At 36.5% G+C, this 24,553-nt stretch overlaps 1 protein-coding gene across 1 annotated transcript; it reads right to left on the reverse strand.

Annotated features, from left to right (window-relative positions):
• Positions 1–53: 53 nt before the first annotated feature.
• LOC104070935 (cysteine-rich secretory protein LCCL domain-containing 1) lies at positions 54–23,873 on the reverse strand (the record flags this gene model as incomplete). The annotated part of the gene is made up of 5 exons (XM_009587790.1): positions 23,556–23,873; positions 2,630–2,748; positions 2,367–2,499; positions 751–866; positions 54–154 (listed from the first exon to the last, which is right to left on the reverse strand). Coding segments are annotated over exons 1-5 (727 nt in total), but the record flags the coding sequence as incomplete, so codon positions are not given.
• Positions 23,874–24,553: the final 680 nt, after the last annotated feature.

A 24,553-nucleotide genomic window follows, 5' to 3' on the forward strand; every position in this document is an offset into this window, starting at 1 on the left:
TAATGATTCTATGATTCTATGATTTCTAGTTGTACTGTTGAAATAATACATACCTCTGTAACAAAGATTTTCTCTGCAACCTCCTCCAAAACTAGGGGGACACGCGGAACAAGGGCGGCCAGGTTTATAAGGAGCATGACCCCACCAGTTACCCCTTTACATCAAAAAAAAAAAAAAAACCCACGATTAGCAAAACATGCCTTAATAAATGAACATTTTAACATTAAACAGCATTTAATATGTGGACAAATAAATACTGAAAAACAGCAAACACTTGGACCATAACACTGTTTTGATATACCAAATGCACAGGAAGTAATTGAACAGTTCATGAAGAAAAAAATGAAGTACTGCCATCAGCTGCTGTAAGATCTTTTTAGACTGGCATAGCACCATAAGACTAAATTCCTCAATTACATGAGAACAGGCTCCTCTCTCCTAAACAGAATATTCTATAGAATTTGATCTGAACCATAGGCTTCATGTTACACATTTCTTAAAGTCACAATAGGGAGATACATCTATTTTTCAGACAAACATCTCTGATGTTGTATGCTAAAACACAGGCCAGAAAAGTGAAGATCTAGAAAATCACAAGAGTATTTGTGCAGCCAAAGGCTGCCTTGGGAACAAAGCTCTGTAATAGTACAAAAAATAGAAAACCCAGAGTGATTTCCTTTCAGATTATTTCCTGGATTATTATAAAGTATCTTGCCCGCTCAAGATATTATTGGGTGTCAGCCTACTTACTTAGGAGAATAATTGCATACAAGATAGACTGCTTTTGGCCAAATCTGTCCCCAGATGTTCATGTTATGACACAAATTAATTGCACAACCGATTCTGCTACTTGTAGCCCAAACAACCTATGGAAAAGGAAAGAGAAAGGCATGTGAAAACCACAGCTGATTAACATAAAATCAAAACTGTCTCCAAACTTCAATGTATAAAACTCAAATCACAAAAGTGATGTTATATTCCCCTCTGTTATAAATGGGTTAAAGTGACCTAATTACAAGTGTCAAAAGGCCATTCAGTTACATCCTTATTAGAAAGAAAAGCTTTACCTTGATACGAAAGATATGGCTCTCATTTTATTTAAATGTCTACGCATGTATTTAAAAGTGTAGCAAAGTATTTACAAAACATGATCTGACGAACTGATTCTTGGAATTACAATTAATAGATAATCGTGAGTTAGAAGAAGTTAGGTTCCTGTGCCCTGCAGTTCTCAGCACAACCTAAGAACCCGAGGGGGTTAGATTGGTTAGACTGAGAGAACAGGTATTTGTCAGTAGTGAAAGGAGGTAACATAAACAATAAAACTATTCACAAAAAACCTCATACACCGAAAAGACTCAAGTCATGGATTTTAAATGAATATGCTTTCACGTCATTGCAATATAAGGTGGCTGTGCTGCTTTATTCATCTGTTGAAAGCATTTTCATTGCAGATCTCAAAATAATCTCAACAACAAAGGCTGGAACATTCAAATTAGACAAATATGACAAATATGCTAAACTTGTATTAATTCAAGATAAGCCAGCTGTGTAGTTCCAAAAGGATTTAGGAGTTGAAAGAGATAGGTACTGTGAAGAATTAGTACTACAAAGAACTAAATATATGTATTGTAGATCTCGCATGTAATTATAGGTATTTTTACAGAAATGGTAAATAAGAATATGGAGGTAATTCTGTCTTAAAATTAGATACAATTGTAAATTGTGCTAGTAAACAAACAAATGTTTGAAAATTAATAATTTTGAAGTTTTCTAATATTATATTGAATTTTATACGTGAATTTTAGTATAATCTGAGGATCACATATTTCCCATTCACTGAAAACATGACTGGCTCCTCTCTGGAAAAATTCAGGCTAGATTTCAGCAGTACCAAATAAATGACTTCTTATGCAATTTCAAAATCTTGCTGAAGTTAAAGCAACATGTTAAAAACTGTTGTTTCATCTGAGGAATTCACCTAAGAAAACCTTTTTTTTTTAAATGTGCTGTTTCTTCAGCATATTACAGAAAGGACTACCAGCATACCAGCACAGAGACTAGATTATACAAAGTGCACTGAGCAGTAACACTCAGTACTGGGCTTTGTGAGCTTTTTCGTTAATCCTGTTAAGGAAGTGATATTTATGAGGATGAAATGTAAAGATTTGTATGACAACCCTACTCTATGTCACCAATAACCAATGCTTGTAACTATGGGGTCTAATAACAACAAGCCCCTTTTGTGCTTTAGTGCTACGGTATATGCTGCAAGATTAATATATTCTACGTGTCATACAGCAAACTAACTGGAGGTCTTGACCGCTCTTTTCCATAGCTGACAAAAAACAAACCCACCTACATACCTGTGTGTAATGTGTACAAACAGGACCAGAGCATTTGTAAGGACAATATGGGTTGCATTCATGAGGATGGGGATACGTGAAATCTCTCACTTCATCATACCATGCTTGGACATGAAATGTTGGAGGTCTGTACCTATGAAAGCCAGTAGTAGTCTATTAGATCATTCAAAAGTTGTAGCTTCTATCATTCTACTTCTAAGCAAATTTTGTTAGATTTAAAAACAAAAAACCCATATATAGTATAAAACAGTATCTTAAATTACCTTCCCCAGTGTGCCCCCAAATTCTGCCCAATTGATGGAAGAAGGCTTGCAGGCCCATGCTCCCATAGACAGGTTTCAGCCCACGACTCCGCAGATCTCTCCAGTTCTGTGTCCCACGTCTGAAATTTGAAAGAAAAGAAGGGGAAATCTTAGAAATACTTGGTTGGTATCTCTTATTTTAAAAAAAAAAAAAAAAAAAGAGGATTGTCCATTTTTAAAGCTTCTGTTACCAGGGCAGAAGACTGAAGAAATAAGCAAGACTTGACAATTGTATGCCGCATTTGTGTTACATAAGGAAAAAAAGAAATGTTTTCACCAAGAGAAAGAAAAAAGTTTTAATCCCTGCACAGCATTCTCTTTAAAAGCATGTGCAGCCATGCTGCAGTGAATAAAAGACAAATATGAAACTGAAATGCTTAGTTCAACTATCCGAGCTAAATTAAGTGCATTTTCTGTCTTGTGAGATTTCTTTTTAGTAATAGGAACTTTTCTTAGCCAAAAGGGTATTATCCAACACACTTTCAACATAAGGCTTTATTTCCTCTAAATCAATAGTTTATTTGAAATGAAAGTGCTTTTCTCTCCTTTTCTATAATCAGCTTTTGTTGAAATAATACATAGTGCAAACACAAAATATGAAAACTAGAGTAAGGTTGTCATTCATTGGTTTTATAGCTAGGTTGGCAAAAAAGGAGGCATTCATGTTAGTAAGAGGCATGCTTAGGACAAGTTAAAGAAAAAGACTATGAATTATTGTTTATTACTATTGTTTACTCTTATTTTTCATTCTTTAAGAGACATGGAAGAATAGGCTTGTAGCTGAAAGGCAAATGCAAGTTTCTTTCTTTCAAAAGCATACTAAAACCTACTCTTCTTGAAACAAATGATACCATACTGTGTATGCATGGTTTTTACTGCGTTAAGCCGAGGTTTGCTCAAAGTGGTCCCTCTTGTGCAAAGTATCATACCGTTGCTTGACTTTTTAAATCTCCTGATAGTTGCAGAAGTAGTTTCCAGATATCTGACTCTCTGATAGCAACACTCAGCTTAGGAAACTGAAATATTTCCAGGAAAGAAATGCATTTCTTGATAAAAGCTCAATTATTTCATCATAAGTTCAGACGAAGTTTCTTAGAATGAGACTGTGTTATCTAAATAACAGTAATCAGTATTTCCAAACCCAAATTCCCATGCAGACACTGGAGATCATGTCTACAAATTTTTGGCACAGATTAAAGGTAAAAAACTCCTTAACACAGCCAAAGAATACAGAAATATCACAGACAAATTCCATGTGCTAGAATTTATTTTTCTATTGATTTTGACATGCAGTTTTCCCCTTATTAATCAGACTACTCATTAAAAACAAATATGTCCTCGGTTATGCAGGACCATGGTTATGTAAAGACTTTAATATCACTCAGTTTAATCCTAAAATATCTGTTCTTGGTTCTCTTCTTCAGAAGTCTTTAATGCATTGAATTCCATTTTGTCTGTTATTATTAATATTATCAGCAAATAAGAAATCTACAGGCTACATTTTGACTCCTAAAATGCAACATTTATTTTGACAGAATTACTCTAACAGTTTAATAATGACAGAATAAAGTTTTTAACCCACATATGGATACAAAACCCACTGACTTCAGGAAACAGTAGGAATTTTCTGTTCACCTTACTGGGCCTGTATTTCAATGTCATAAGCCATAACATTCTTTAATCTTCATAAGAAAATACTCTAATCTTAAATAAGGAAGTTTTATATGATAGTTTGTATAAATCTTTTCCTCTTCCCTTTCCTTGTCACACCGTCATAAATAGTTTTTCTTCCTTTACCCATTGTAAAAAACAAAGATTAACACACTTCTTCCACATACATATTTTTTTCTTATAAATTGTAGTACAATTTCTTCATCATTCTACAATGGAATCATGAGACTGTAACATTTTAAAGCAAATGCCACAATATATCCTCTTGTAAAGCATCCCTCCACATTTTCAACTCTGAAAATAGCAGTCACGGTTAAAGGAATTGTACTGTTGTTGTGGGTTTTTTTTCTCCACGCAAGTTATAAAATATTTTATGCAGGTATTTTAACTGAAATAATGATTTCTTCGGAAGATCAGAGCTAGGTAGTCAATAGTAGCTGCTTGAATAAATTCCTCAAGCTTGTGAAGTAGTTATCTTTAACAAAATTTTCTGTTAAAGACTGATGACAGCTATGCATGACAGAGCCATCCAGAACTCTACAAGAATAGCCTTTTGATGAAAAACTTAAATTCATCATTAATCCTCCTGACAGATGAACATGCACACACCAAGGTGTTGTTGAGATTGAACATTGTCTTCAAAAAAGTTCCTTCTTTTTTAACTGTTTCTCTGCCTTCATCCAAGTATAAAATACAGTCTTCACTCCCCCCTGCTTGCCTAGCCAGAGACAGACACACTTCTAAGCCACAACCTTAGCTGCAGCAAAGAAATAATCTTCATGGCTGAGCAGATGGCTGAGCAGCTCTTTGGAGGAAGCAGAGCGGAGAAGACAATATCAGCAACAAGGAGCTTGGGGTGCTTGGATATTTTTGCTCATTGCATAGTCATTCCTGACTCCAGAAAAGGTTGGTATATGAGCTAGAGAGCCAACTCCACTGTCCCCAAGAATGGGTTTGTGTGTGCCAGATTATCTCAGAGAGAAAGGACAAGAGGTCATAGCTTAAGGCTCATCATGAAGTAATCACCCTATTTCTTTTTAAATTAGAGTTTAAATCTGTCCCATTGTTGCTTTCCAGGGTTTTTATTTACTACTGTTCATGGTGAAGTGAGCCTCCTCATAGTGCACTTTCCTTGAAGCAGCTTCATTTATGATTCTGTTCTGGAGTCCTCTAAGACAGTGATAACATCAGCCTTCCTTGGTCACTGCCCTTCCATGTCAATCATAATGACAGGTCTGATGACTCCACAGAGTCATCAGTTCATTACATATATGAGAGGGACGGAAGGGAATGAAGTAGTAAGAAAGTTAGAACTGAGCTAATCACAATTTTTGGCAGTTTTCATTGAAAACAAAGAATGAGAGGATTAAAAACAAATTTTGTTTAAATTAAATTTTTTTCAATTTTCCTTTCTCTAAACAAAAATTTAAAAGTTTTCTAACTAGCATTAACAAGCTAGACAATTGTCATTTATTAGTGTGTCAAAGAAGTAAGAAATCTTTAAAATGTACTAAGAAAGTCATTAGTTAGCCTAATGAGATACATTGTTTTAATTAGCATGGTAAATTTTTATATAAAAAGATCTTTGCATTATTTATTCAGTTATCAACTGTTCTCTAAAAACAGCTTTAGCAATCTAATCTTTATAACACTGGAGAAAGAATATGATTTTTAAAACTTGAGGAATTCGTATTTCAGCACTTTTGTAAAATGCCTCTGATACTGTCTCATGGGAACTGTCTCGTAAATCAGAATTTAAATACAAGCATAAAAAAACAAGTATGTTTTTATCAAAAATATGCTATAAAATTTCACAGCATACATTTCATACAATCATTAATTTTGATCTAAGTTTAATCACTAAAATGTTGATTAAAAGTAGTGAATAAGAAGTTTTATGATAAAAATAATCAGAAATCTAACAGCAAATAGTTGCTGCTGAGTAAGGATTGAATTCACCCAATTACACTGCCTAACCCAAACACACGGTAGGCTGACCAGTCAACAGATAACCCCAACTTCAAAATGTTATGAGATACCTGTAATGAATCAGATGTCAAAAAACCTGCATATATATTTTGGGTTTGCAGCAAATGATGCCATATGTCTTGCTTTTCTCCCCGATGCATGTACCACACAATAAAGTCACTCCAGAACAGTCAGCTGTTCAGGAAATTCTTTGTGTACGCCCTAGAAGAAAGGACTCATTCATTTGTTTCTCAACCTTTAACACCTAAATCCCTTATTTCTAAAGCCATATACAAAAACTACCTGGCATGGATACCATGCACATATAGCTAGCATTGTTTATTGTCAGAAAATGCTGCCTATTACCCTGCCAGCCAATGCTTAGTTTGATCCAGGGTTTTTTTGGATGAGAAGGAGGTCATGAAGAAATATCAACCTACAGTACAACTTAACATTGCTTCTTCTTCATCAAGGCTATGTTTGAGTTCAAATGTGCTCAAATATACAATGGCTATTGTTAATGGAGCCAGTTATTTCAAAGCTACTTCAGGTATCTCAGTCCACAGTATGGAGGTACACCAAGTAGACTACCAAGATACACCTTAATTTATTCTTCATTTTAATTATTTAAGTATTGTTTTGGGGTGTGATGGAGTAAATCTCAAAACCATTACATATTCAGATGTAAAAAATCTGTGAAGTGTAAATCGCATATAGGAAACAATCTCTTTAATTGCAGCATTCATCATCCAACTGTCTCATTTTCTCATCAAAGCCACTGCTTCCTGAAATGTCTGTAACAGAAGTTAGAATTAAAATAAAACCTCTCCTAAGTTACATCAAATCTATGAAATATTCTGGAAGAAATGACCCAATGTTCCAGTTCCAAAGAATTTCCTAGAGATCCAAGACACTTTCTTGATTGCCAGAGATTTTCAAAAGAAAATTAAAAGGGGATAAAACACCAATAACCTCCTAAAGTCAGTAAAAAAAGGTAGAAGGGATTAGAAGTCAGAGTTACTTGGATGTCCAACCCCTACCAAGACAGAAGTAATGCAACACAACTCCAAATCACAATGTAGAAATGAAAAAATTTTTCACAATCTCCAGGATCACTCTAATGATTTTTAATTAAAAAGGGGAAACTGATATCCTAATTTCTGATACAATTCTTGAGAACACTTTATCTTAAATTTGTATCTGACTATTCCAGTGATGCAAAAATTTTACACAGGTGTTAATAACATTATGAACAGGTATGGAATTTCTCAAAATAAATTAAAAACTTGTAAAAGAAATCTGACAGACTGGAATCCCATATCACACCTAACACAAAGTAAATTAGCTTAAAGGTATTTTTAAAGGTCATTTCTACAGTTACATGTAGTTGGAATTTAAACAATTCAAAGGGTTTTCTACTGCTTTGCCAACATGCCTAATCATTGCTTCAGAGACTGGATCAAGAACAGGAAGAAGCTGTTTTACATCAGTGATGCCACCTTCAGTTTTGTCCTTCTCTTCCAGTAGTTAGATTAGGAGATCCAAATTTCCTTCCTAAATTAATTATTCTGATTGAAATTACATGAAGAAAAACTGAGCATGTTAATTCTAAGGACTAGAAGACTTAATTTTAAAGTATTTTCATACCAATCCAGCCAGATTAGCTCTAAATATAATACATTTTATTATATTTGTTCTGTGTTTGCTCACATAGAAGGCTAAATGAAACAAACACATAAAATAAACTATATAGTATATAAAACCTACCTCCTTACTGGAATAGGAGTTTTATTCTTGTGCTCTTAATAGCATTCCCTTACATGATGGCAAGTTTTTGGCTTCAAACAATGAAAGCATCTCCATATACAAAGAAAGATATACACATATGTTTTCATGTTTCATTTCATAAAATTCAAAAGGCTTTTGTTCTCCTAGCGTTCCCTTCCTCCTTAAAGCAGTGAAGAAAAAAGATAAAGGCAGGAAAGCAAAGGTATAAGGAAAGGTTTCCAAAAACACACAGGAAGGTCCATTCAGAGCAAGTTACACAACAAAGAACTTCAAACAAATATAGAACTAATTAGTGAATCTTTAAAATGCCAAGGTGCCTGGCATTTTCAAAAGACAGAATGAAAATGGAAGAATATGAAGAGTCACAACAACATAGGTATTTTACATCCTACCAGAAGCAGGTATTTCTCATGCTTTAACCACAATGTCATCAGTGATATTAAAATCTGGCTACTGAAATACATACTGAGCTGACATAGTTCTTATGCTTTAAACTTAATTCAAAAAGTTCTTCCACAACATTCATCATCAGCAGCTGGTATTTTAGAGATTTAAACTAAGGACACTTCTAAAACAATTTAACTCTTTGAAACAATTGGTACAGAAAAAGTTTAAAAGAAATCTCTGCATAGCTATAGGCAAGGATCCTTCTGCTTGATGAAGGATGAATAAACCCTTCAAACACAATTACTTAAAAAAACAGGAAGTTGTTTATTTTCATAAAAAGAGTGGCCACGGTCTTTTGAAATCTAGGTGTGTGCGGCACCTGATTCCTTATCCGCTAGTTCCCTCATTCACACTCTGATATGACCAGGTTTCAATGAATTTGCACTGTCAGACTTCTTTGGTAAACACAGGGTACTGATGGGAGCACAAGAAGATGGAAGTGCAAGTAGGCAGCTGATTCCCAGGTCAGACAAGCATTTTGACCGGCAATTGTTTGGTACTACCGTGCAAGGTAATTCAACCTGTTTATCAAGAAAAAGTATTGCTCACATTGTCGAAAACTACAGGTGGTCTACCTTTTGGATAAGGGATCATCATCAGCGTTGGCTTTCTACATTGAGATAAGAGAGACAGATAGACACTGAACATATCACCAACTGCTCAGCAACACAAACCTACTTGAAGCTATTCCTTTTGTTTCACAGAACTCTGTTAAGAGTAGCAACAAATGTAAAAGGAGTTGTTAGCAAGTCTTAAATAGAAAAATGTCCTTCTACTTTCCAAATACTTCTTGCATTTTTTACTTCCATGAGAAGATCACCCAGTGATGCTACTTATAAAGACCAAAAGATGTTACCTAGCAACTGAAGACACAGTGCTACTGCAGAGATTGAGAGAAACTAAAGAGGTTTTTTGGTTTTTTGCCCTCTCATCCATCAGTAGTCATGATGTAAAAGTGGTTGTAGCTATCAAGTTATGTACCTCTCTTAAAACCTCTCATCAAGTTCACATCTGTACCCAGCTTGAGAAATGCACGTTGTACTTTTCTGCTTTGGACATAAGAGGGCAAGACAAGTGCAAATCAATATATAGACATACTCAAGTCTAAGAAAATGGTACCATTTTGTGCTCTTCAGTGCCATAGTTTCTTCCCTGATACTACTGAATACAGGGTTATCATGACAAATACAGCTTTCTGGCTCATAAACTACATTTTCCCAAAGTAAAATTTTCAAGATGGCCTTTGGTTCAGTGCTTTCTAACCTTCTGCATACATAAACAATTGTGCACCAAAAACTCCAGGAAATAATGAGTGATCACCCTTTGAAATGTGAAATTTCAGTCTGTGAAAACTTGATCCCATTATATTACCTCTTTTCTATATTATACTTAGGCACTGAATCCTTCCCAATTTCAGCTTTCATAGATAACTATATCTTACAAATTAACTTCTTTACAACTGCAGTCCTGCAGACTTTGACTTTATCAACTTTTACAAGTCATGTACATGGCTTTCACAAGTTTTTTTTTTTACATGAGTTTTACAAGTTTATGGACCTGGCTTCAACTAGAAAGACATTAATCTCTTTTATTCCAGTTTGTATCTATCTGATGTTTCATTTCTTTGAAAATTGTCTTAGATTTTTGTCCACATCTGCTTTAAGGATGGACTATATAATTAAAAAAAAAACTATTTTAATTCAACTACAGACAATGGTATCACCACAAGTCTACATTTGCTCTGTGAGCATACAGGTATACGTTTCTTGTGATTCAGACAACTAATTCAGACATCTGGTACATTAAATGGTGCTAACAGCCAAAGAGTTTTGGGTACTGTTCTTCTGAGAGCTGACTGCTGGAGCATTGAGTGCACACATATTCTTGAAGACTGCAGCAAAAGCGACTTTAGACATCTAGGTTCTTAGGAAGGCAAAGGATGATGTTCCTCCCTCCTCCATTATTGCCTACTGGTCTAGTTCCAAGTGGTGGACAGATTCATTAATAGTGACCTTCTCTATAGAAATAAATCATGTTTTTATTATTCTAATGATATTTTTTTTTTTTTTGGTGGCATTCACACGAGCATGCCTGTGCTTTGTTGAATAAAATGAAAAACTGAAATATTTTGAAGAGATTGCTGAGTGGTAGGGTAGTGATGCTGATCCTAATTTTAGAGATGCTCATTGTGCTTCAATTTTTTGATATAAAAATTTCCAAATGCAGGAGGAGAGGACCAAAAAACAACAAAACAGGCATAAGTAATACTGAGTTTGCTGATATTCAAGATCAACACCCTGCAAGGCAGACTTCCTTAAGCAAGTGTTACCCAACACTTAATCAAGATATTCTCTTAGCTTTCAACCTTGCCAAAAGTACTCTTCCCAAAACCCCTAGGTCATGCAGACATGACTAAGTTCCCAAGTAATACCCCTCTCTATGACAAACAATCTTTTCTTCTAATGAAACATGTACATTCAGAACAGAAGATCCAGATGCTGGAAACCAGCTTCTTAGCCATCCAAGAGGGCGTATCTTTCTTTGTAGCTATCCAAGAGGACATATCTTTCTCTGTAGAAAGTGACAAGCATAACCACTTCCCTTTTACTCTTGTATCCTCCTGTGTGACAAAAATGGTCTACATCAACTTTTTAGGTACCATTGCTGTGAAGCGTGTTCCTCCCATGGTATAATTCATCCACACACAAAACCCCTTCGTTCAAGGCTTAGTGCTGCTCTAGACTTGATTTCATCATCTACTCTGAATAGTCTACCACTGACAAGACGGCATGGTCTATAGCTCAGATGCTTCTGCTGTCCAAAACAGTATAGCCACACAGTAAAACTGCTATTTCAAACTTACATTTGAGCCACTATATACAGCAGGAGCATTGGCTGAGCTTCCAGCCCCTGCAAGCATCTATTTTACAGTAAGAGAAGAAAACATTTAGCTCTACATACTTCAGCCTTACAGTCTCAGTAGGGTTGTATACTTTATCTAGTGTCTTCCTGTTTCAGCTTTGGAAAACAACTTGAATATCATCTGAGTATCGTGATTATTTATGCTATTTCTGTTGCATTTCTTAGAGTTTACACAGATCTACTATCTAAAACATTCCCTTTCATTGAGCCAGCAGTCAGGAAATGATGCTGATCTTTTAGACTGGGTTGCAATACCACCATGACTGAACTCAAAGTGGATTAGGTTGTTTTTTTTTTTTAATTTAGATCAGGAATGTGCTTTTGAAATGAAAGTCCTGATCACCCCCATTTACTGTGCATCACAGAGCACTCTTAGAGTACAGACTGGGTCCTTTCGAGATAAAATGCCAGGAGTTGTGCTCCAGGAATGCATCTAACACTTTGCAGTTGTTCATGGGTATTCAGTCCACACAGATTAGACCTAGTTCAAAATAAAAACCCCTGAAATGCAGACAGCATGTATGTCAGGTCCTCAGCACCAATTCTTTTGCTCTACAAATCTGCTCATATTGCACCACAACATTGCCAACACAGGCATTGCCTTCATCAGTATCTTGTTAAAACCTAGTGCACCATCAAAGACATTCACACAGAAATGGCACTATCAGCATTTCACAAATGTTCCACATATGCTAGACTACCTGAGGCTAAAACCCAGGCAGTAGATTAAACTGAAGGGTAGTAGCAGTTACTGACTTCAGCTGCCGACTCTTCTTCCGCCCCAGAAGTTACAAGTTCTGCAGCAGGGATGTTGCATGCAACATGGATCTTCTGAATGCTTCTGGTTTACAACATATCACATTAAAATAAACCACAACTAACACCAGTTTAACTTTACAGACTGGACTACAAATTGTGGTATTTAACCTCTGTCAACATGGGGTTCAAGTAGCGTGTAGCCTGAAACCAATGTTCCGCTTATAGAGGAGCTGATGTTTCAGTGAGGATACTGCAGCTTAAATTACAATTCATCAACAGCCAAACTAATCACATGGGGTGGGATTAACCTCCCCTCAATTTAAACAGCCTCAAAGCAGATACCTACATCTGAGCTAATTATCTAAATTACCTTTGCAGTTACATAGACAAATAAGCATCTATAGAGGGAGATAATTTTAGCTACCCACCTTTAATTGAGATAAACTATGTGTTGGAAATTCTCATTTTTTCTCTACTAATTATAAAGGAGACTGGCTCAAATGCAGACATCTACACCACAGACATCAAAAGCTTGGTGAGATGAATCCCACCATTTGTGTTGTGTGAGTGTTAAATCAAGAGAGTACATTCTCACCCAAGGCAGACCAGCATAAGTGAGTCCACCAATTATACCAACTGGTATTGCAACAGAACTGGCAAGCCCAGTAGCTCAAAAAATGTTTTCCAGTAAAATACAAAAAATATAGCCATAACATCTTAATTGGAGAGATTTTCTTATATGTAGGAAGGCAGAAAAAAATCATATGGAATGGGACTATATGGAAAGAAAAAAAAAGCTAAAATTTAAGCTCAGTAAAGATGGAAAAGTAAGTACAGTGGGCACCACTGAAAGTAAACATTTACTATGGCATAGTATAAATACCTCATTGCTGTATACATTCTAAATATAGGGAGAGAGTGGTAAAGTAAATACCACAGTACAGTATGGGTATTTATTTACTTTTTAATAGAATCCACTGTATTCTTTAAGACTAATGACACTGAGAAGGAAAAAAAGGAAAGATGAAACATTGAATGAGAAATGCCATGAGCAAATAAGCCAGAAATACAGTTAAGAACTAGAAATCAGCTGCATGGCACCAGCACAGAATGACAGGAAGGTACAGCTGAAAATTACTTCAGAGACTATCTTGACTGTAATCTATCTAGCCTCTTCCACTGAGCCAGAATTAAATATATGTGTATTATCCACATTTTTAAAATTAAAACTAGTAACAGTAGTTTCAGAATAATATTTACTGTAATTTTCTTCTGGAGTTTTATGACTGTAAGAGCAAAGAGGATTTCCTTGGTATGCAACCTAAACCTCCTGCCCTGCAACGCCCGCTGATGTTTTATTTGCCAAGAAAAAAGAAATCACTCTCTTTCCTGTAACCACCTTTATTTAATTCCCAGATTAAACAAATTCATTCCTTCAATCTTTCTCATAAATCACATATTCTGTGTTTATAATCAATCCCATTAATCTCTCATTCTCTCTAGAATGGCCAGACCATTCGTAAAAAATGACCGAAACTGGACACTGCATTTCAGACAAGGTCTCACCAGTTTCACACAGAAAAGTCTCCTTTCAAAGATTGCTGCCTCACAGTATTTTTTAATTCAGTGCAACTCCTGCATCTTTTTATTGCAGTGTTACCTCTACATTTTATTCCCTGTATTTTACCTGTTTGATTTCTTCCTTATTCCATACCTTGCAGTTAAATTTCATCATGTTGATTCCAGGCCATTACTTCCACTTGTCAAGTTCTTCTAATTTTGATCGTGTTCTCTAAAACAACCCAACCTGTGCCCATGTTAATGTATTCTGCAGTTTTCAAGTGTATTCTTTGCTCACACAAGTTGTAACCTAAGTGCTTAACCAAAAAGGGACGGGCTCCAACAGCATCAACTCCGTCAATCTTCTGCCGGGGAGCTTCTGTCAATTTTCACTCGCAAAAATGTCGGGATGGAGAGTGCCAAAAACTTTCCAGAGTCAAAAATATGACACCTACTACTTCCCTCTGATACGCTATGCTGGTTAATTACTGGGTCAAAAAAAAAAGTAAAATAGATTTCTTTAATGTGATCTCTTCTTGATGAACAGACATTGGCAGTTTTCATCGGCTTGGCTTTCAGTTATGCTCAGATGAGGCATTTTCATCTGTACCAAGGCTGCTGAAGGAAGTCCATGGAAACTAATGATAATTAGCACAGCTGAAAAGTCAATAACTTGTACACGACTCAGATGCTCACCTTCAGTCATTTGAGTTTGCAAAAAATGTGGCCTCCATACTAGCTCGAGGTCCCTTACAGTACACAGCAGAGTGACCACAAAAGCACAGAAGTACTGAAACACCAGACAAGTCTCCTTGAAAACACAAAACTAACCATACTAATTAGTACTGATATATCCTTTTAGCACAAAGAAAGAGGATAGCTAAAATTGTTAAACTTTCCACTACCATGAAGGTTAGGCATCCATTTTCCATTGGAGGACTACTGCCTGTCTAGAGATGAAATGGTAAGGACCTTACATGCTACCATGTGGTAGACTGGAGTTTATAGAGCTTTAAACTGGGCAGAGATCCCCGAATAGACGTTGAGGTTTCAGCTACTCTTTTGGAAAAGAGTAAAAAGCAGGAAAACTGTGGCTTTTGCCTGGAAACAGGAAAGCGGTATGAGGCCAAAAATATTGTTCCCGAACACTGAATAAATTGCACCAATATTTAGAAGTATCTCCGTATTACAGTTTCATGTGTTTGAGCTTTTTGTTCTCAAAAAGTAAAACCAGGAATAAGAACCAGCAGACATGACTAATCACATTTAAATCTGTGTGTACTCTAAGCATGTTAAAAAAACCTTGCTGGAATATTCAGCTTTCCAAGGTGTTCTGAAACAGTACATTTACTTTGCTACTTTTTAAAAGCAGTGCATAAAGACTTTCTATTAGAACACGACTAAAAATCATCTATTCACTTCTATATTCTGACACGAATGGAAGAGAAGCAACAGTGTGAAAGCTGATCTTGATTTCTGCATTTTGTCTGTTGTCAAAGTATGAATTACACACATTCATTACAAACAGTATTCATAAATACTTATAACTAATTACAAATTGACCAGGGCACGGGTCCTTACCTCAAATCCTAGTCATGATTACCACAATAAACTAGCTGTAACTGATTGCTTTCATACAGCAGTTTTAGAGACGCTACAGAATTTCCTAGACTTTGAACAGGAATTAGCTGCAGTATCTCAAATATGTGTCACAGTGAATGTTTGTTTTTAAAAGATGACCACTGTGATTTGACATAAGTGAATTGAACTTACTGCCAGAGAGCACCCATTGATCATATGTGACTTGGCACTACTGTCAGAAATATGTTTAAATAAAATCTAAAAAGAGAGTTGGAAAAAAGGAGTTCCTGACCATTTGGGGATCCAACAGAGAATTCAGGACAAATATATTGTGATATGTATCAGGCAGCCAAAATTCTGGATTTAATGAGTGAAACAGACTCATTTTAAGAAACTGTTATCTTCCTTTATAATAAAGTAAAAATTGCCCTTTTCTATATGGACAGAAGATAATCTTAATGAATCATGCTTTTCTAACTATGATAGTCACACTACTTATGCCAATTCTAAGGTTGAGGACTATATTTATAGATAACAGGATAAATTAATATCTAGCATTTCAATGAAATTATGTCAAGAAATAAATACTTTTTTCTCAGTTAAAAAAATCTTAAGTTAAAGAAGATTCCCAGGCAGATAACATGAAAATGACAGGCTACATGGAGTTACTTTTATAAATCACACTGATTTTTTCATTGTTCAGTATTTTGTATTTAAGCTCTGATTCTGCTACTACTGATTAATTTTTAATAATCTTTTTGATATGGGGGATGAAGAAGCAAAAATAAAACGTGAACAGTGGCTGTCCTGTGTTGTTAATTATTTTATTTTGGGAAGGCTCCCTTAAACTTTGAGACAATGAACCTTTCTGCTACTTTCAACTTTCAGTTTCTTTACTTGGAGTTGCTTAGTTGTTGTTGGCATTACATCAATAAAAGTCATACCGTGGACTTATCCACTTGCTTTCTTGGCTACTTCACATTGCACAATCCTTTGCTAAAACTGCCGGAGAGAATAAGAGGGTAAGTCAACCTCACTGTGTTCTTTGATGCAGTGTCAGTAGCCTTTGAGCACAGGCAAAGGAGCTGAAGCACTTCCACCAGCCTTTGAAGTGGAGCAGAAAAGTGGAAAACCAGAAGGAAAGCAGGCAGATTCACTCTGAAAAGAGCTGCTCTGTACTTGGCACCCAAAGTGCTCTCCAGCCACTTGATGGTTTCCACAAACCAAAGTCTTCTGCCCAAAAGGAATGGGAATTGTTTTTAACCAAGCGTCCTTTAAGAGTTTTGGCAAAATGGACAAGATAGATACACTAAACAGAGACATGAAAAAGTTTTGTCAGAAAGGTCTAGGAAATTTAACAGGGCATTTCTATTCAGCTCAGAAAAATTCACCAAAATGTGTAAGTCCACTACAAGGCCTTCCTTTATGTTTCCTAATGCTGTTTCAATTCTCCTAAGTATACTACAGACAAAAAATCTCAGCTGGGAGCTGACAGATACAGAGAGATAAGAAAACTTACGCAGATCATAGGATCTAAAAGCATCACAAAATAGCCAAAAATTTATTTCAATCCCTATTCAGTCACTATGATGACATGAACAACGTTTTATTATTATCCATGCAAGAACTTTATCCGCTAGTAGGTTCATATGATCCAAAGTCCAATGATCTGTATTTAAATACAGCAGGAATTAAGAAAAATCTAAATGAGAAACATTTACAGTCATTCTTAATTTTCTTCTTCTGAAGTCTTCATGAAGTTACTGAAATGGAGAGGCAAACCTTCAAGCCTCCCAAAATATAAGGCCCCACAGAAGTCACGAGTCAGTCATGGTTTTGAAAGGAATTATATGGTATCAGCCCTTTCAAGACATCACTGTCAAGGTTTTCAAACTAAGACCTTCAGAGATATTATACCAACACAAAGTAAGAATAAATATATTTCTTTCTTTTTCCCTTGTGAACAAAATATGGATCCAATACTGCTGCCAGACACACAACCATAATTTTCCCTAAGAACCATGCAGCTATACCAAATAAATTATTCTAAGCCGAACTTTTTTAAAAGTACCTCTAGAAGATTGACTTTTCTTCACAAATTTTATTCCACATCAATCCCCAGTCTGAACAACAAACCAATGTACTGGTTTCCTGCTTTGGTCACAGTCTCTTGTATGATACTTATTTAAGGGTGGGATTGATGTCAGTAGAGTGCATAAGGTTGTTCAAAGTCAATCTGCCAAATAACAATTTTAACCACAGAAAGAATGTATTGCCTTATATATTCCAAGATTATTACATACATTGACAAGTGTATGACAAAGGACAAATGGTTCCCATTTCTGTCTTAAAAGCTAGGTCTTTGCCAAGGGAGGCTGGGCAGACAGCTCCAGCACAGCAGAGGAATAGTCAGGGACACCAGAACAGCTGCAGAGCAGCAGAGCCACAACAGCACACTGCTCTGGTCAGACTGACTACTGCCAGCAGCAGCTGGCTTCAGTTTTCAGTCCTAGCTCAGATATCTCCTCCATACAGATGTACCCCAAGCGCGTACATGGTGTGAAGGCCACGCTGGTGTCAATGGCCCAGGGTGGAAAATGTTGAAAGCATGGTATTTCATACAATGCTCTGATAAGCGTTGTTTGGGTGCTTTGGAAGGCCAGCAGGGAAACATCATCCCTCTCTGCTCTTTCCAGTGCTGTTAAATTCTTTTGCACACCAAAAAGAAAATGTTCCTTACTCCTTTCTTTACTAGGAAACAATTGTGTACAGCATATGTCAGGATAAACATATATACAGCATGCATCTGCCATACATTTTCATAACAAACTGTTCATCATAACCTCAAGAAAGATTTTATCTTTTTTCTATTGAAGTCATAACGTTGACAATTCAAAAACCCTCTCAGCATTGAAGGAAAAGGTCTAGGAACGAATGATCTAACATGCAGTCATAAGGTCATATAAGGCCACTGCAGAGGAGTTAACTGAATTTGTTGGACTGCTGTTCCCTACAGAGGAGCTTACGCAGGTTCTCACGCCAGGATCCTTCTATATGGAGAAAGAGACAGAAGGCGAGTCAGAGGATCCGTATCAGACTTAAGAAACATTAGATGAAACGGAAAATATTAACAATATCAGATTGCCAGGACCAGGCAATATCCTTCAAGAATCTGGAAGAACTTGATCATGAAACTTCTGAACTACAGTGTGGTACACAACCTCTCTTAAAATGGCCTCGTTACCACAGTAACAAAAAACAGCGTATGGGTGTTAATATTTTAAAAAGCTTCCAGTAGATCCTGAGAAACCGCAGACTAAAAACTGATTTCCATTGATTTCGTAGGACAAGTTAAAAAACATATTAAATATATGGATGATATGAATTCCTCCCAAATATATTAGACTTTGGAGGTGTCAACAACATGTGGAAAAGGGTTAAGTGCAGTTAAGCCTTCTACAAAATTCCTAAGTTATTTAAAAATTAATAAATGAATAAAATTAAGCTATCATGAAATAAAGAAAAAAGTGATAAAAGACAGAAAACAGATTTAAGAATACGAAATTGTTTTTCAAATTCCCTGCAGGATGTGTCCATGGTCCTCTGCTGTATACCTTCGTCACAATAGCCCAAGAAAAGAGAATGCAAGATGATATTAACTACTTAAGGTAGTTAAAAACAAGATAGGAAGATAAAAGATCGAGATAGGAGACTCACAAATACTAAGTGATTGGAAGACAAAATGATAAATAGCATTCAATGTGAACACATGCAAAATAATGAGGACATTGCTTGAGATTACAGCCAACTATACACACACTGTAGTGTAGTAAATGACCTTAGCACATTGGAAAGATCTTGGAACCATTGTGAATAGCTCTATGAAAATGTTGGCTTTAGTTTAGCCACAGTCAAAAAGCAAAAAAAAAGAAAAAAAACTCGAACTATATCAATTTGTACTATGCCATAACTATCAACAGTGTGGTTTGTTCCCTTTGAATTAAAAGGAAAACAGTAATACCACAGCAGATAGAGAAGGAAAACAAAATAGAACCGCTTTAAAGAAAAACAAGACGTCAAATAAAAGAACAGGTTTAAAGCAAAAAAAGTACTTTTTCACACAGTGCATAATTAAATCTATAGAGCTCTGCAACTTGATGCCATGGATTCAAAGAATACAAATGGACTCAAAAGTGTTCAGATTCATAAAAGAGAACTCCATCTAAGACTATTGGACACAAAAAGTACAACAGCAGATTTAGGAAGTCCCTAGGCTGCTGTTTGCTGGAAGCTGTGGGGGTTCATTGCAGAAGTTTCTCTGTTCACATGCTCTATTCTTATCCTCTTACCCTAGGAATCCGTTACTGCTCACCACCAGAGCCACAGTACTTGGGAAGGTGAACTTTTCATCCGGTAAATTCAGCCAGACAACCATGAGAACATTCTGTTCTTTAGACATATCTACTGTGAATCTTACTGGAGCTAGTAACTTTAGGTCTCTGAACTGTGATAGCCCAGTACCCTTTTTGTTTTTCAAGGCATAAGGGGAGAGTGTACAGCTGTACAGAAAATCAGTAATTCAACCTTTTTGTTTTCCTTTTTTTTAAAATAGAAACAAGATCTTATATGCTGGAGCCCATCCTCAAAAGCTTTTTTCCTCTGCACAACTTAAACCAAAATGTGGCATTAGCCCTGCAGTTCTCTCTCTCTCTTCTTCATCCCTCCCATTCCTTAGCTATGCATTCCCACCTTCTTTTATCAGCACTGGTACTCATCTGATTCAGCCACGTAGGGAGCCAGTTTCATGACTCAGACTGGAAAAACAATTTAAAAATTAAATTTAAAAAAATAAAATCTGATTCTTTAAGTACTTGGATCAGTCTCATCATCAACTCAGATACATGTCAGTGGCAGGAGCAGGACAGAGGCATTTCAGTCAGAGCCACCTGTTAGGCTAGCTTAGTTGTTCCACACTAACAGTGCAATGAGGGCATGCAGCCCCCACAAACCTTCTCCCAGCTCCAAGCACTCTTGGAGATCTTAAACTTCTCAACTATATGACAGAATTCTAGAGAGACAGGTGTACCAGTACTGGACCTTGATCACCTCCGTTCAGATTCAGCAAGACATAAAACTTCACTTCCACAAGCAGAGCTAGCTCTATTTATGAGGAAAGGTTTTACTAGTACAAGGGGCAGCTTACAGTGACATAACTGTGCCCATAGCAGGAGATTTTTTTGCCAGCATGACTATACTAATAAAGCACCCCAAGAGTATTTCAGCTGTACTTATCTAGCTCACCAAACATCAGGCAAACATTTATAGGGATTGTTTCCCTATTCTGGAGCACTGGAACACACATTTGGTAAGACCCCATTGCAAGGATATTTTAGTGGTACAGGTCTATATGCTGAAACTTTTTTTATTAATTAAACATCCCCATTTATCCCCATCCTTTATGTTACAAAAAATAGCCAAGTACAGTTTTAATTCTACCAATACTTGGGTGTTTGAACTTTCTGTCATTCACAAAACTGATCCAGAGGTCACAGACCCTTGGAAAACCAGATCTAAGAGTGCTTATGTCTTTATCTGGAAAAGTGGAACTTGTCCGTTCTGTTATTAATATGCATCTAGAAAAATAAAGTGACTACTAAGTGTCAAAACAGGCATTTGTTTTAATTATGGACAAAAAGCTAGTGGTAATAGTTATGCAGCTATATCTGGTAGAAGTTATGAAATGATAGAATGGAGTTTGCCTCTGTAATTTATTTCTTGCATATATGCAGTATGATAATGACTAGATACTAGTTTTTCCAAAGGACTCTCTTTGCACAAAACAAATCATGCTTCCTTAATGAGCTATCATTTCTTGTTCCTTCTTTGCTGTTCAGTCTGTGGCTCCACACCACATTTACAATTTTGTACTCAAATTTCGCTCTTATTAAACAATAAAACAGCCCTGATTCCTTTAGGACACCTCGTGTAGAAAAGAAGGGGGACAATCACACAGTCACAAACTGTATCATAAAAATATATGTGCAAACAATCAGAAATCCTGTCATTTCTTCCTTCTGTTCAAGCAGTGGAGGGCTCCCACCACCTCCTAAACCATCCTCTCTCAGTTCCCAATACTGACTCCCGCCTGCTTCCTCCAGGTACAATCTCCCTTCCCACTCACTCCCAGGCTTAGTCTGTTTAAATAACCTTTTAGCAAATTTCTGTGCTCTTAACCTCCCTCCATAAACTTCTGCTCCCGATTTTTCTCTGCCCAGAGAGTCACAGTCCTTCCCCCAACCACATATATTCATCAAATTCCCCTCCATACCACTGATTTCTCAACACCTTCTTGACCAGACTCTCAGCCTCTCTCCATGCCCTTCTCATGGGTCCCTGTCCCTGAACATGTATCTGTCCCTTTGACCAGACCCTTTACACAGACCCTTTGTATTCACAAATCCCAAACTCTTGCCCATCCCAGTCCCTGATTCCTTTGGGTATTATGCCAAAATTGAATCCCACTCTCTTGAAAGCTGCTGTCCCATTCTCAATAATGGGACATAAGAATATCTCCTCCACATTAAAATTGGATAATCTCTTTTCCATGCTACTTGTGACTCTGGGTCAGGGGTCATTGGGGAGCATAGAAACAACACCACCACCACCACAAAAACTTGTTCCAGATGTAGACCTAACACAAAGTCTAGGCCAAAGTGTGTGCAGTGCAAGAGGAATCCTTGAAGAATACAGCTGTTAAAAATCTAACTCCAATGAGTATATTCAAATCCTTCTTTCCAAGATATATAACATGGGCAACTGTGGAATGACATTAGGAATGGAAAAAGGCACATAAGTAAAAATCAAAGCTACCCTTTCGTAAAAGATTGGGAAAAAGTTTTGCGGTATTTTAACATGCGAAAACAATACAGTCTTCCCTATTCTCATTCTACAAAAAGGCTGGCAGCTTTTTCTTAAATTTTCCAGAAATAAATCAACCTGAGTTACTGGGAACAAAAAGGTAACCTATATTATAACAAGGTCTGAAAAATTCACAACAGAAAACAAAGTTTAAGGATATGTGCAGACAATTGTTAAAAGGGTTAAAAGGGTTTCAGATACTGTCATCCCTTTGTTTGGAGATGGAATGTGGTAACTAATTCTCTGATGGCTCTTAAGTCTAATATAGTAACACTCATATAGGTAAACTTAAGTTAAACTACCTTTATTGATGGTTTAAGCAAGCATGGTTTCTCCAGGACACATATATGCTTAGTTCAATCAGATGTCCAAGCTGAGAGACATCACTCCAAGCTGGGAAAGATATTTACATCTTGAAATGTGTTAATACGATCCTCTGTCATAACCTTACAATGGAAAGTGTCAGGAAATCTGTGTAATATTTGGTATAAACAACCCAACCTATAGTAATGCTATTTCTCTGGTGCCTGGACAGATAAACACAGTGTGGACACAGGAAAAAGATTTGAGCTTTTCTGCAGAAGTAAGAATACAGAAGAAAAGTTGCCCATTCTTGTCAGCTCTAATGACTTGATTTGATCTAATTTGCAAGGAGAGATATAGTTAGCCTCGAACTATGGCATAAAATCAAAGTTCAAAAACACGGGAGATTTAAGTCTACTAATAACAAACCAAACATAGAGGCTTCTTAAGGGAAAAACACAAAGAGAAATATTACATTATTAATCTGTTAAACATAGGAACATACAGGACACCGTCTAGTAGCACATCACAACTTAAATATGATGACTTTCTTGTTATAGGAGCTTCCTTTTTCTCAGAAATTCCATCCAACCTAGAAGCATGGGAGAGAATCCATGTTATGTTGAAATTTCATAGTTCAGTATTCTTCTTAGACGGTAACTTCTTAGGCCACAATCAACTATTTTGAGTAATGCAATTTTGGAAATTGGCCCCTTACACTGAGGAATTGCCACTTTGATTCAGGAGAGCTGTGAGAGATAAACCCATTAATATCAGTAGAAAGCGACACTTGATCCACAAACAGGCATTTTTATCTCACAGTTCACCCCTGTACAAAAAAAAAGACAAGTAACAAGTGCTTTATATGAGAAAACAAGCAAGCTAAGACTGAAAGTATGCTGTTTTATAAAGTGACAGTAACTATTCTAAGAACATTTCTTTCTGCATGTCACTATCAGTTTTTCCTTACCATATATTCCATATTGGAAGCTGGTGGATACACCTGACCCCGTAATTTATTATGAAGATCCAAGATACTTTGCATATCACTGTCTGTGATAGCCCTTTTCCCTCTCTGCTTGGCGATCCACCACTCACCATCTTCATCCATGTACTTTTCCAAAAGTTCCTCTAAGAGCGTGGCATTGGGAAGAACCATTGCAGAAACTGCTTGAGCTATGAATAGCAAGGTAGTTATTCTGAGCCATTCCTGTACTACATACTTCATGATGAATGATCTCAAAATGCACAGGAGTTAGCTCCAAGACAAAGTCTTTCTTCCAGGTCTGTTGGCTGCAAATGCATAAGAGAGAGTAATGTAATTTGGAGGTTGAAGTACTGGCCTGTATGAACTTACTAAGCAACGAAAGTCAAACTGTAGTTTGTACAGAGTTTGCCACTGCTGTTTCAGGGTGAGAAACCAGGATGCTACTTTTTTTTACTCTAATAAGTATACACTGTTGCTTTGGGAAGATAGCTTATCTTCAACCTTATGAACTTCAGTTTGTTCAAGTGGCTTTATATAGTACGCTGGCATGCACATTTCACTGTCTGCATGCAAGAAAGCATGCTTTTCATATCTACTTAAAAAAAGCCAGACATCAATGAAGATTAGACTGTAGATAAGGTCTTCCAGTATTGGAATTTAAGAACAAAAAAAGTTAAGAGGCTTGCATCCATTGCCAAAACGCGAACTGAAAAACACAATAAAGTTGATAGGAAATATCCCCTCTTGGTGCATTTCAAAATACGACTTTGATAAAAGCTTTTGGTTTATGATTTCCAAAAACCTAATAAAACTAAAGGTATTCAACTCGGCCAAGAAAATGAGGGGAGACGGAGTTATATTCTATTCACCAAACAAAGGAAAGCAAAGATAACTCTCAGAAAAAGTAGTCCCACTTCCAAGAATACAACATTCCAACACCGCCTATTACATGACTGAGTGCTTTAGGTAGGAAAGCCATG

Source organism: Fulmarus glacialis, unplaced genomic scaffold, assembly GCF_000690835.1.
Source record: "Fulmarus glacialis isolate BGI_N327 unplaced genomic scaffold, ASM69083v1 scaffold35640, whole genome shotgun sequence".
NCBI lineage: Eukaryota > Metazoa > Chordata > Aves > Procellariiformes > Procellariidae > Fulmarus > Fulmarus glacialis.